Genomic DNA, 15,151 nt, shown 5'->3' with positions numbered 1-15,151 from the left:
ATTTCCGGTTACTTCGGCCTGGATTCGGGATCAGCGATCAAATAATGTAAATCACGATTAAAAATTATTTTTTGATGATGCGGGAGATATCTTTATTATAAAATTAGGTAGACTTAAAACTGCGAGAGTATTTACTCTGGTTTTGTTGTTAATTTATTTAGTCATAAAGGTGTGATTGGGTATACAATAGATCAAATTAATTATTTGTGCATTTCTATAACCGTGATAACACTACTGCATGTTACCTCAACATTACCTTCACAACGACAACTACACCGCCTAGAAGAGGATCTCATCTGAAAAAATTAATATTACCTCAACATTACCTTCACACCAACAACTACACCGCCTAGAACAGGATCTCATCTGAAAAAATTAATATTACCTCAACATTACCTTCACTACGACAACTACGCCGCCTAGAACAGTAATCTCATCTGAAAAAAATAAAAATTCCTCAACATTACCTTCACAACAACAACTACACCGCCTAGAACAGGATCTCATCTGAAAAAATAAATATTACCTCAACATTACCTTCACAACAACAACTACACCGCCTAGAACAGGATCTCATCTGAAAAAAAATCCTCAACATTACCTTCACTACAACAACTACGCCGCCTAGAACAGGATCTCATCTGAAAAAAATAAAAATTCCTCAACATTACCTTCACAACGACAACTACACCGCCTCGAAGAGGATCTCATCTAAAAAGAAAATCCTCAACATTACCTTCACAACAACTACACCGCCTAGAACAGGATCTCATCTGAAAAAATAAATATTACCTCAACATTACCGTCACAACTACACCACCTAAAACAGGATCTCATCTGAAAAAATAAATATTACCTCAACATTACCTTCACAACAACAACTACACCGCCTGGAACAGGATCTCATCTGAAAAAAATAAAAATTCCTCAACATTACCTTCACAACAACTACACCGCCTAGAACAGGATCTCATCTAAAAAAAAAAAAATCCTCAACATTACCTTCACTACGACAACTACGCCGCCTATAACAGGATCTCATCTGAAAAAAATAAAAATTCCTCAACATTACCTTCACAACAACAACTACACCGCCTAGAACAGGATCTCATCTAAAAAAAAAATCTCAACATTACTTTCACAACGACAACTACACCTCCTCGAACAGGATCTCATCTGAAAAAAAAAATTCTCAACTTTATACCTCCACATTACCTTCACAACAACAACTACACCGCCTAGAACAGGATCTCATCTGAAAAAATTAATATTACCTCAACATTATACCTCAACATTACCTTCACAACAACAACTACACCGCCTAGAACAGGATCTCATCTGAAAAAATTAATATTACCTCAACATTATACCTCAACATTACCTTCACAACGACAACTACACTGCCTAGAACAGGATCTCATCTGAAAAAAATTAATATTACCTCAACATTACCTTCACAACAACAACAATGGAATGATTCTCATTTTTGTCTGCCAGACAGGCAGACAAACTAAAAAAATGTATCTTATTTCTCAGGGCGCATGCGCGCTTGAGGCGAGACTCTGTACAATTTGCCAAATTCAGAGCCAAAGTACTGCTAAACTGCAGGTTCGTGTTTTGATTCATGTTCCGATTTGTGTTCAAATATGAAATTATATTGAAATTACGTCGTTCCTCGATCATAAATTGATGTCTGCAGACAAACAGATAGACAGACAAATTGCACCAATTGCTTAGCCCCTGCTTTTCGCTTCACATGCATTGGTTAAAATTGTGATGATAAAGCACAGACATGCTGGATTAAATAACCTCCTTCTTTGTCCAATTTCCTTGCATATCCTCTAAAGTTGTTGAATTAAAATGAGTTCATTTTGTGGTTTTGGTAACTTGCACATAACCTGTTGTATGTAGGTACCAATTGCCAACAAGAAGGAGGCCAGATCAACGATGGGTATGGTTTTGCTTGGAGGCTCCACCAAATTCTTTCACAGAACACCTTGATGGAATTTTCAATCTGACTTTAACCTACCGAAGAGATGCTGACATCTTCTCCCCTTATGGCTGGCTCGAAGAGATTGAAGAAAAGGTTAGTATTGTGGTGGCCATTAAGCCAGAAAAAGCATATCCATGCACTGCACGAGCAAAGGTACCCGGCGTTGCCGGGCAATGAGGAGTACCTCCTCCTCACACCCCTTCTCCTCCATCCTCCAACCTCCCCCATCACCACCCCCCCCCCGCTTCTCCAACCCACTACCTCCTTCCAAACTCCCATCCCACCCATCCCCCTCCCTCCTCCCACAAAGGTACCCGGCATTTAATATACATCCATTGGACGACCACAATTAAGCAATTATTTAGAGTCAAAGATTTTATTTATCAAGCTGCAAAATATTGAACAGGAATATCGACAAAACTGAACATATTATTGCAATGCTTTTGGTTAGACAATATTGAATGTTGGTCCATGAAGGATTAGAATGTATAAACTGTTGGGTGTTCCAACTCCAGAGCAGCCCACGTAGTGCAGTTGACCATGTGAAAAAGATATCACACACCACTCCTTCCAAAAATTAAAACACAGAACTGCATGCAACGACATGAGGACAGCATTTCTACCAGCCTTGTGAAGTTCAGCATGGATGCCACAGATCCCAGGAGCTTTACCCCCTTTCAACAGCTTCAGTGCAGCCTGTGTTTCCACAAAGGAAAATGGTTCACAGTTGATTGGAGGGTCAGCAAGAGGGATAGTTACACCCGTAACATCCAACTCAACAGTTGGTGGGTCACAACCTGGTACAGCCGCCCAAAGTAACCGGCCCAGCGGGCCTGCACTTCAGACTGTCAAGAGCCCTCCACCATCAGTTCTAACTGCAGTACACAAAGGCATAGAATGGCAAAGAATGACACCTTCACAGTGAGATCACTCACCTCAGTTGGAACATATACAGAGAAGAGGGAAATGACACCCAAGGAGTGACAAATCTTTTGTCTCATAATACGCTTATTGACCGGTGTTACCATAATTATCATTTGAGTCAGCCTATTGGACACAGCCACAGCAACCACTTGGGTATGGTAACCATCAGAGCAACCAGAACAGGAGAAGGTGTAACCACCCGCTATGATTTCACCACTCTTCCGTCTCCGAATCCCAGAGAGTGCTGCAATACCAATGTCCAAACGCTGGAGTTCAGATGATAGCAGAGACAAGTGATCATCCTCTCTTAGGGATAGGACATTCCAGACACCCACAGAAAGAGACCGCCTCAGGTTAACACGAGGAAACTTTATGATCCCCAATCTGTCCATCCCCCAAGCAGATGCCTGGCCCATCCCCATCTCCTCGAGATGCTGATCAACCTGATGCAACCACGAGGCACTTGGTCGGCCCATTGGAGTCCACCACTCACGAGGCTCCCACACCGAGATAATCTGGTGAGCAGGATCAGTGTCAAGAAAACGAGCTACATGTCCATACAGTCACAGCTGATGCTCATGAACTATGCAGGTAACAAATCTCATTTGAGTCTCTCTCAGCAACCACTCGTTGGACACAAAGTCCGACCAGCAAGAGCCAAGGATTCCCCAAAGAGAACTAGTTCCAAAGGAATTAAGTCGCCATCTCAGATCCTTGGTCAGAGTCCAAGTCTCACATTCAGAGAGTAAGACTGGAAGCACCAAGGACCTGAAGACTCGGACTTTCGTCCTCCCACACAGGTACCGGCAGCGCCACACCCCATGATTCAGTGAAATCATGACTCCCCAGGCTCGACCCAGACATCTGTTGACCACTAGCTCACAGCCAGCAGGGACATGAATATCACTGCCATGATAAGTGAATCTCTCCGTGACTTCAACATCATCGCCACAAACAGGTACAGACAAGATAGCAGCATCCAATATGTCATTGAAAGCCTGGGTCTTAGTTTTGACAGAGGAAACCCATAATCCCAGCGGCTCCGACTCCTCATTCAGCACCTCGATGGCCCCCAAAAGGATTCCCGGAGTCTCCGCAAAGATGACTGCATCATCTGCGAAGTCAAGGTCAGAGATCTTGGCATTTCCAAACGATGCACCGCAGCTTGATCTCTCCGACATCTTCCCCAGAATCCAGTCCATATAAGCGCTGAAAAGTGTGGGGGCCAGTACACACCTCCTGACGAACTCCAGTAACAACTGGAAATAAGACAGAGATGGTACCACCACATCTCAAAGCACTCTCAGTTTCAGAATAGAGTTCAGACATCAGATTGATCAGTATTGCTGCCACTCCACGAAGACCAAGAATCCTCGAGAGGGCATCCCGATTCACTGAATGGAGAGAGAATGGCGTTTATACATATGGATAGATATACATAAAGTTGGCACTTGATGATTCATTTATTTATCAAAAAAATGCATCAACAACAAGGCAACCGAAGGGTTTAAATGCTGAACGCATATCAAGCGTCGATGAGAGATTAATCATAACACCATTTTCTACATTAATTACCTCCGCCACCGAAGGTGATGGTGGTTATGTTTTTAACCCTTTCTGTCTGTTTGTTACTTGCAAAATCGAAGATTTTCCAAGTATATTGGTCAGTCGATTTTGTTATTCTGTCGGTCTGTCTGTCTATTTATCGTCTACAGGTCACAATTTTAAACCGATCTTCACGAAACTTCATCACATGGTAAAGTTTGTCAAAAGGAAGAAGCCTTATAGTTTTTTGAGGTCAAAAGGTAAACATAGGCCAAAGGTCAACGACATAGGCTGAATTTCTAAAATTGTCAATTTTCATCCGATTGACTTGAAATTTGAAGAGGAGTTGCATATTTGGTCCTTGAATCCAACCACCAATTATTTTTGTTGTCAAATGTTTTTTAAAGATTTTTCAAATTTCGTGCTCTGCACGACGTCGACTTCTTGTTTGTTTGTTTGTCTGTTTGTGTGCAGGATATCTCAAAAAGCTGTTGACGGTTCCAGATGAAATTTTGTGGACAGGTTGGGTGTGTAACAAGGACAAATTGATTCGATTTTGGTTAAAGTCTGTATGTAGATCCGGCCTAACAGTGGGATATAAAACGTACATTGTTCAGCCAAGTGGAGGTATGCGCTCTACCGAGTGCCGTTCTCATTGAAAATTTGATGACAAAAGCTCAAGTGGTTTGAAAAAGTGGTATACATACACACATGCACACACACGATTGCAAAACCCCATCTCACTCTGCATGCATGGACAGGCAAACTACTGTAGGAAAAGGAATTCCATTTGCCGCCCCCGACCCCCACCCCCCACAAAATCCGCCTGTGGTACCATCATATTGCTCTTGCCACCAACCCCTTTTTGCTGAAAAATAAAACTCTGTTGTGCAAGGATGTATTGCCATAGCTGACCTTGCGCTACATTCTACACTTCATCCCTTCAGAAATCCTGTTCTGTCGTGTTCCTCACCAGCACCAATATCCCCTTTTCTTAGCTGTTTCTCCCTTTGTCACTACTGTCTGGTCCTCTTTTTCGCCCCCTCGATCTCACTTATGCTAGCGCTAACCTCCAACTTCCATTTCAATTCTGCCATCCCTCCCTCTTCTTTTCCCAACTCAATCATTGCATTGCACCATTGACCCTTTCCTTCACTAAAGCACTTTGGACAGGGATCATGCCGGGTGTACTTTGGCACTGATACCATAAATGATGAGGATTTTGTACCCGGAGACTTTCATTCACGTTGATGATTTGTCATCACAATAACAGAACTTGCAAAAAATACCTTCACCGGTCATCATTGTTGTGAAGAGGTATAATTTAATAGTTATACCATGTGGTACAGCTTGCCACCTCAACTCTTGAGGGCAATCTCCTCCATGTTGATAAAGGCCAGTGGTTCCCAAAGTTATGGTACAATCATGCATTCTGGCCCTGTGGTTTGTTTGAGCATGTGTTATGGCCTTTGTGTTGTATATATTAGTTCGACAAGATTTGTAGGATTGTGTACTTTGACCGCAGCCATGGAGCTCATGTGCACATCCTTGGCTTTGTTGCAATTTTTTTGTTTATTTGTTTTTTTTTTACATTATTACGGATACGTAGTCTGTTCAAATAACCATAAGAGCAGATAGCAAGTCATAAAAGTTTTTATTACAGCGATCAGGACTCACAATCTCAAGGATAGTCCAACGGAAAAAAAAATAACAGAAAACGCATAAATGACGATGAAACTTAATAACTTATACACTTGAAAAACGCTTCTTAAATTACTGTACTCCAACAATACACATACACTGAACTGAACAGTTTTCATGAGCAGGACTATTTAGTGGTGGACATTAAGCTCTGCATTTGTGTGTCATATGATGATATTAAACTTTTACAATTCCAATTTTCACTTACAATTCCAATTACAACAATAGCGAGAATTGCTTTGCAATAACGTCACCTACCGGTCCCAATGAAAGTTCAGGAGACTAAAATTTGTTTGTGTTAATGCACACTCAAGCCGATACCGGAACCAAAATGAAGAAGAAGAAACTTTCTAACCTACCATGTTTTGTTAGTTTATCGGCTTTGCCGATTTCATATTAAAAAAAACAACCCTGATGTACATACATGAAGCCAAAAACATGCGTACAGCTTATGTGCATATATAATGCATCGTGGATAAAGCTGGGATCATTCCAATTGCACTGGGCCATGGACTAACCCACCCCCCCCCCCAGGCCTAAGACCTGAGACCTGCTAATCTGTGCCGTTTCATGGAATGGTGGCACATGATTTTATTGGGGTGGAGTGAGGCCAGCTGTAAAGCAGTGGGATGGAGTCAGCACAGCTGTCTAACCAATGGGTGTAAAGCAGTGGGGTGGAGTCAAAGCAGCTGAACACTGACCCATGTATAATATGTAATAGTTTCAAAGTCCAAAAAGGGTGAATTTGACGAAACGCTCTGAAACTCAAACTTGTTCTGTAACTTATCGTAATAAAGGCATGTACGAAGTTTCGGTTGAACATACATGTTCGAGGGTATGGGGGAAAAAAAGTCTGAAAAACCACAGGTGGATGGCTGGACAGATGGATGGACGGAGAGCAAACCTATAGTCCCCCTCCGGTGAAACCGGTAAGGGGTTAATAATGTGAGTTCTTCCACAAGGAAATTTGATGAAGGAGGAGGCCATTAGGCCCATCAAAACCTGCGCTATTATTGTCAACTTATGGTTGTTTATCCATACTCCAAATCCTTTTTAAATACTGAACGTCAAGCAAAGAAGCACCACGTACCGTTTCTTTAAGTCTTTGGTATGACTCGGCCCAGAGTTCGAACCACCAACCTCCCCAACCATTACACCACCGAATATGGAAAACCACTCTTGCACCACAGATACTTTATGGTGTGTAATGTTACACACCATAAAGTATCTTCTTTCTGTCCATTCTTGTACCTCTGTTTTTCCTGATTTTATATAACTAGTCACACCCAATGCAAAAAAGTGTCACTACCAACTCCCTCCGAAAGGGCGAAAAGGTCAAACCACTTGCACTATTATCCATAAATAGGCAAAAATTGCAAGTCATTCTTGCCTGGGGATAGAGGGGGCAATCTATAGGGGGGGATGGGGGGAGGAAGTAGTGAGGGGGGATTATTTTGTGCCCATGACCTAACCTCCGGTATCTCGAGAAGGTAAGCAAAATTTGGTGAAGATTCAATTTTATAATTATGAAACATACATACATACATACATACATACACACTTGCAGAGCATTGTCTTATTGCAGTTTGACAAATGTGTGTGCAATGTCACAAATCTCACCTAGGCTAAGAAACAATATCTTGTACCTCTGAAAGAGATCAAGCTCCAGGCTTGAACCATTTTCTGCTCATATAACTTTTTCTTTTGCACTTGTACACTTCACTGCCTCAGCCATTATAATGGTCGGTAACTTGTGCCACAGCAACCGACATTTGGTAATTTGTCCTGCAAGCTGCGATTCAAGTCCTTCAATCTGACACACATGGTGCAGAGTAGTTTGATCTGATGTTGGCCGTTCAAATCTGGATACTTATTGAACTCGACTCTTCGTCCTCTTTTGTGGCAACAATCGAGCTGCAAAGGTAAAAATGATGTTTCAGTCACAATGTAAACAGAGAAACATGTAGAGTGATGTATATTTCAAGAGGGAGGGATAGTGGGAACGTACTTTTTGCGGAGGCGCTCCAAGTCACATGAACCTGAAATACCAACAAGAGAAAAGATTTGTCATTGCATTTTTTTTTTATTGTTTCAATAATTAGCAAGCATCGACACACAATTAACTCAGTGTTCATTCAGTCTATTCATATTTGTACGTTTCTGTAGCTATTTAGCTCTAGAAACGACTCGGTCATGAGTTGGAACAGCTTTTTTTCTCCTTTTGTCTAGCATGAGTTTTATTGAAGATGAAGCTTTGTTATGACTCTTCGCTACTAAGACAAGTACCTGATTTTCGGCGGCGTTGGAGGTACGTTGCCAGAGCTGTAATAGATAACAAACCACCACATGTCAGTGTGGTGGCTTCCACAACTCTCTCTCCAAATGTTGAGGATTCCTTTGGTGCAAGAGTGGTTCTTGTTCTCCAGGTACTCATTGCAGGAGGCATTGTCGTTGGCGACATGGTACTCAATTCCTCGCTGTTGGCATCAGTATGAAAATCTGTACTGTATTGATCTGTCAGTAATTCTTTGAGTGTCGTGGTGATGCGTGGCAGGTCCATGATGATTTCCTTCTGAATTGGTGCACCATTCGTGATCAATGGCACGGATGGAGTCATCATCCGAGCAACTGTGCTTCCTGCCAATTGAGTCGCCACTCGTTCATCTGCATGAAAAATAAAATGAATGATCAATGCGAGTCATTTTTTTTTTAAGCAAAAGTGTAACTAAGGGAGCTATTGCGTGAAAAGGAAAACAGATGAGGAAGAGACATAAACTTGAGGTTTTTCGCTTAGTTCTTCCAATGTTGTGAAAAGTTTAATCTATCAAGAATTCATCTTGCACTATTATTGATAGGTAAAAGCACTACAATTGATATGTTAAAGCACGTGGTTATTGGGAAATAGCATGATATTTAATAGAAATTAAACATAAAACAGCATATTTTAAAGAGTTAAACAATTTGGCCTTCTTTGGCATTCCCACACGAACACTTTCCTCCTGATTCTGGGATCAAACATTCAAATTCCGATGTTGTCAATTTGTCCATCATCTATTAATGAAAATGAAATTTATGTAAAAGTACAATTGTCTTTTTTAATGTCCTTGTCCAATATGTAATATACATATAAGCTCCTCTGTGAATCTTAGACCCACTGGAAGCAATAAAAAAAATAAAACCATGTAAAAATTCCAGACTTATTTTCAGCCATTTAGTTTCAAAAAAAGAAAAAGAAAAGAAAAAGAAACCACCTGTGAGAATAAAATTTGTCATCTTAACCAGAAGTTATAAATGACGTGTCCTTTTCCCTTCCTCTCTTCTCTTCTCTCTCCCAAACATATACGAGATGTGCGTCCAGTGGCGGTTAATGCACGGGCATGCAGTGCCCATGCCCTGGGCTCTAAACCAAGGTGGGCCCCGGGAGCTGTGGGTGGACTCCGAGCTCAATGTGGGCTCCGAGAAAGCATGGTGACGTAATGAACACCTTAACATGGCATTTTTTTTCCAAGGTGGGGAAAAGCTAATAAAACATGGGAATTCCGCTGGGATTTTTGCAGTCGTGTCGAAAGCTACATAGGCTAAGTGAGTGTGAAAAATAACATGGAGTCCTCCTTTTGGGGCGTGTTTGGCCGAAAATAACATGGAGTCCTCTTTCTTGGGTGGTTTGGGCTGTATTATAATTTCATGCCCAGGGCTCCAAAAAAATCTTAATCTGCCCCTGGATGTGTCTTACCACTGCTCTTGAAACCCTTACAATTCAGACCAATAATACAATAAAAACAAGATCCTATAATGACGATGATTTTTAAAGTTGTATAAAAACCTTACCCTCTTACCATTTTCACATCGTGCCCCAGTGAATCCATCCTCACACTTACAAGTGTAATTACCGATGGTCTCCAAGCACACCCCGTGTCCGAAGCATGAGGAATTGCTGCACGAGGCTGTAAATGTACAGATACACAAAAGCACAATAAAACACTGCATCCTCCTGAACAAAACAGTAAAATGACCATATCTTCACTTTTTAAACGTCAAAAATGAAGACATCATGGATTTGTACCTTTGTAACAGAGTGCACGCTTCCTTTTGCGGCAATTATCATCATTCCACTGCCCTGATGATGCCTCACTCTTGATGTAAATCTCAATACAGTTCTCTCTGGTTGTGAGGTTATTGGGCTCGTCCTTGGCCCAGTTAGTGAAGTGCATCAGCTCCTGGGTGGAGGTCCAGATCCACCCTGATCCATTGTGTATACCACTAGTCCAGTAATAACCTTTGACATATGGGAGCCTCTCATCGAGGTGGTCATTTTCCTTCTGATTTGTGATTGCGACCATGCTTGCATTCCTGTAACAAGGTAAATTTTTTGGTTATGTACAATTCAAACTACACTAGCGAGCGACATATAGATATTGATATCATACAAGATTCGATCACTACTGCCAGAACAATTCTAATTGAAAGTTGTGTCTGTTATTTTTTGCAATCTTTCAAACAATATATTTACTAACGCTTTCTTGGCAGCCTTTTGCACACATCTCTCAAACATGCCAAACACTAATATAGTCACAGATTAGCCATAAATGAAATAATCGACAACACATCCTTTAGAGGGAAGTTTCTCTGTTTGTGTGAGGTCAGATTTGCTTCAGGTAACTTCAGTGCTATTTGTTCAAACCAAAAAAGTAAATGTGATTAATTGCTAACATCACTCTGCACATTTTTTCTACTTATGGAGGAGATTTGTACACATATTTCCTGCAGGACAAGGGCATATCAATGTAATTTTCCCATTAATTACAATGGCATTAGGAGGAAATGGATAATTCAGCACAGTATTTGGAATTTCAACCTCAGATCCCAGCATCCCAAGCTATGTGCTCAAATGGGAATGTCAAAATGACAACCAAACCCTTAATAACTATGTAAACTCAACATGTGATGTATTGAATGAGTAAGGAATTTAAAGCAATATATTTACCCGACGGTACTTTACATGATTAACAGGATGGAATGATTAGTTGTGACAGTTTTTTCAAGTTTCTGAAAAGGATGCAATATAACATGTCAGAGTTTTCCAAAAATTTGTTTGAGTAATTTAAAAAAAACAACATTCAAAAGAACATGTATTAAAACATATAAATAAATAAATATATATATATATATATATATATATATATATATGTATATATTCATACATATATATGTATATATTCATACATATATATATATATATATATATATATATATATATATAAATATATTCTTTTTAAAAAAGGCTTCACTGGCTGAAAGGCTAAGCAGTTAAACATCAATCTAAATCGATGAACATACTCCACGGGTGTACAAATTGATTATGGAGGTGAAATAAAAGTGCATTTGTGTCTCCATGTATTGGCACATTGTATGACGACTTTTTGACCATGGCTTTCTATGAAAATGAATTCAATCGAGGCAATAAAGGTACGGAGTCATTATTTTACAAGTCATTACTGTGCCTTATTAGTAGAATATTTCTGAGCAGTTCCCCGAGTTAAATGATAAAATAATGCTTTCGGCGGTGAGTGAAATTCATTTCACATTATTCATCTGCTTTATTAGAGAAAAGGAGTGAGTGTGTAGAGGACGTACATATGCCTGCAGTACTTCGATGCTTTTCTCCAAGGAAATTGGTTCTCCGAGTGAAAGTACGTCCAGCAGGACACCTGACCTGTACACAAAACGTTGTACTATTCTCACTGAACTCTCAAATGAAACTTCCACATTTTGTTGTGCAATTATTGTCAGCAGTGAAACTGAAGTTAAATTACTCACAAGTTCATAATAACACTTAGGATGCTACAGAGGAAAGCGAAAGCAAGATTTAAAACAAGAAAAGAAAAGAAAAGAAAAGAATGTGAATATATAAGAAAGAGAGAAATATAAAAAAATCAATGGGCAAGCAGCACAATACAGCAGTTTCTTCTAATTACTTACCAATAGTTATGATGATCAATAACAGTGAGTTGCGATACTGCAGAGACAGCATTTTCAATGTGTGCTGAATAGTCTTGTACCTGCGCATCAAGAATAATGCATAACGTTTTACGACGTCACAGAAAAATGAAGGTGATCAACTGTATGCCTCAATTATACACTGGCATGCAACAAAGTATAATATACCTGTGGTGTGTCCGATTCATTCCCAAAATACAGTAGCACAAGCCCTTTTTGATAATATGTAACGTTATACGCGTGTTATATTCTCGTTATCTTTCGAAGCACCAAATTTGAAGAATAGGCTGATCGATTACAATGTTGTTCTAAGGGTGTTAAACTCTCAATTGTAAGCATGCAAACATACCTTACCCTTGGTGTAGGTCTGAGTCATAAAGCAGCCAAATCCTGTGGACTTCAACTTTTTATAAGATGTTCCTCCAATACATTTCTTATGGCGGTGCCTCTTGGGAAAGGGAGGATGTAGACTTTACTCAGAAAGAGAGCATCACATTGAGAAAATCCGTTTGGAATTTTACGAGAATTGCTATTCTTGGAATGCATTTCCACTCTTGTTCGGGAAATTTTAGACTCTCTTTTCTTCCTGCCCAGCCATGTACATGCAATGTGGAAGGGACTTTTGCGCCTTTACCTTTTTCCTGGCTCAGAGGCCACACAAAGTTTAGAAAAACACTGCTGCTATATCCTGTCCCGTGTGTTCTGTTCATTGTTTGTGAGTGGCATTGTGATGATTGGCACGCGTTCCAAGAATAATGCATAAAAAAGTTTGTGTAAGAAATGCAGACAAGGTACATCAGTGGCAGACAGCGGGAATTGAATCACATTTCAAGACAAGGCAAGGAAATGTCCGAGTGTGAACCAATGATGGCAAATGGCTCTGAAACTGGACTAACTACCAAAGTTCAAATGAGGATGGACGTTGACCTTGGTAATGTGACAAGTCCATATAATTATTTTCAAGCTTGAATAACTATTCTTGTCTCTCACTGCGTTGGCATAATGGCCCAGCAAATAGGAAAGCGAGCCTTCTATGGGTGGCCTTTAGGAAGTTAAATAACAGTCTTAAAGAAGGACGGGCTATTCGAAATAGTCCAGGACTGGCTTAAGCTTTTTTATTTTTCAATAGCCAAGGATACATAATAGGTAAGAACATATAATAAATGTATTTTTATGCATACATGTGTCTCGTTATACTTTTCGTTGGTGAGTCTTGGACTATGTTTTGTGTGTATCGCGTTTGGAGCATTTTTTGAATGCCACATGTGGGTCGATGCAAAGTCAATGCACAGAGATCAAGTATTTACAGGCAGAGGCAAAAATCACCAAAGAGCAGATTTAACCCTATCACGTATTCATTCTTATGCAATCATATTTACACAAAAGACACATGGCCACCATTCAATCCAGGAAGAAGAAGAAGAAAAGAAGACCTGAGGAAAAAAAAGTACGGAGTCAGTGTGGGGTCGACTCCTTCCCTCACCTCTCAGCCCAACGAGGCTGTGCCAGTCCAAATAATCGAATGATGGGGAGGAAAGGAATAATGGGAATGATGAGTGGTGGAGTGGTGATGCTGTGCGATGGGATGTGCAGCCGCATCTCTAAGGCGTCCAACGTACCTAGTTAGGCAAGATCCTTGGTGTGCAAGATATGTGAACCGCAAGCAGCTCCGTTTCTGCTGTGCCTACACGACCATCAGCAACTCTTGAACCAAGCCGCATTCTGGGCTTTCTTCCTGCACTCCTCCGCACTATGAGCTCTTTCCTTCTCTTCTCACACTCTGCGCACCTTCCTCCTCCTCGCCGGACAAGCTTTGAGGACACAGAACAGAACCAATTCGAAGCTCTTTTCTTCTCCGAGTACTTGGCTTTCTCCTGGCTCGTCTTGGGAGAGCTCCGCTTTACTTGGTGCGCATCCGATGTGGGCGTATCCACAATGCAGCTTGTGAGGGTACTTTCAACACAGCCCCCAACCCTCCTTTCACGTGCCCAACGTACTAGCAAATACAACCTGTCGCTTTGCTGATGGGATTATTAAGGAGGGTGGGGGAGAAAGAGCGAGGGGAGGGAGAGAGAAGGGAGGGAAGGGATAGAGGAGGATAGGGGAGAGAGGGAGGTGTTCTGGACATGCATTTGATAGGGGTGGCTTGAGGGAAAGCAGATGGGGGTGGGAGGATGGTCTCCATATGCTGGCATTGGGACAGGATTGAACGAAATTGGGTAGGTTAAAACAGCGCGTTCAAACGGGCCATTTTAAGTAATGCCCGGACACCACTCAGATAGGTCCGTGGGGGGGGGGGGCTTTGAGAGGAGGTAGGCATGAAGGAAGAGGAAGGGAAGGACAGGCGTTTTCCTTCAATCACCAAAAAAGCTGCATCAGTGTTCATGCCTTAATTTAATTTCCACATATACGATAAGCTCCAGAATCTCTTTACCTGAGACAAATTGCAGAATTGATCTGAGGATGAAGGGGACTATTGGGGGATTGAGAAAGGCAGAGGGGAGGGGATGTTGGAATGGACCAATGTGGTGAAGGAGGGCTTGTAGTAGCAGAGGGTGATGGAGTGTTTAATCCTTTCATCTCCTCTTCCCATCCAGGCTGGAGTTCCTTAAGGCAGTGTTCTTGTTGGCCCTGTGCTTTTTCTGGTTTTCATCAATGATCTCTCCGACTGAAAAATCCTCTATCTCTTTGCTGATTACTCCACCCTCTACCGTACCATCTCTCATTCCTCTGATCTGCGGGCAGCAGCCTCTTCACTCTCTGCAGACATGGATAAAATTACAAACTGATCAAATACTTACAACAGGTCTTTCAATCCTGACAAATCTTACTCTCACTATGTCTCTCTGAAAGGACCATCTGACCCCCCCCCCCCCCACACCTCATCTACTTTCTTAACAATCCCCTCGAACAAGTACTTTCATTCAAGCTTTTGGGCTTCACTATCTGCCACAATATTTCCTGGAAAGACATCTCCAAGCTGGCCTCCAA

General features: G+C 41.2%; 1 protein-coding gene across 2 annotated transcripts in view; it reads right to left on the bottom strand.

Moving 5' to 3' along the window:
* Positions 1 to 6,099: 6,099 nt before the first annotated feature.
* LOC147035614 (E-selectin-like) overlaps positions 6,100 to 15,151 on the bottom strand; it is a 73,387-nt gene continuing 64,335 nt past the window's right edge. The window contains exons 2-9 of one of the 2 annotated variants that reach the window (XM_085845362.1): positions 12,515 to 12,606; positions 12,143 to 12,222; positions 11,798 to 11,876; positions 10,227 to 10,513; positions 10,000 to 10,107; positions 8,450 to 8,827; positions 8,172 to 8,202; positions 6,100 to 8,077 (exon numbers count right to left, since the gene is read on the bottom strand). In XM_085845362.1, the coding sequence (XP_085701488.1) occupies positions 8,020 to 8,077; positions 8,172 to 8,202; positions 8,450 to 8,827; positions 10,000 to 10,107; positions 10,227 to 10,513; positions 11,798 to 11,876; positions 12,143 to 12,194 (993 nt within the window). In that variant the 5' untranslated portion in view covers positions 12,195 to 12,222; positions 12,515 to 12,606 and the 3' untranslated portion in view covers positions 6,100 to 8,019. Of the gene's footprint in view, positions 8,078 to 8,171; positions 8,203 to 8,449; positions 8,828 to 9,999; positions 10,108 to 10,226; positions 10,514 to 11,797; positions 11,877 to 12,142; positions 12,223 to 12,509; positions 12,607 to 15,151 lie in introns of both variants that reach the window. The other variant, XM_085845355.1, reaches the window with a different exon arrangement.

This window comes from Eptatretus burgeri, chromosome 1 (assembly GCF_056783735.1).
Source record: "Eptatretus burgeri isolate ZD-2024b chromosome 1, Ebu_testis_v1, whole genome shotgun sequence".
NCBI lineage: Eukaryota > Metazoa > Chordata > Myxini > Myxiniformes > Myxinidae > Eptatretus > Eptatretus burgeri.
Note: the sequence above shows the minus strand (reverse complement) of the source record. Positions and strands in the feature narration are given on the sequence as shown.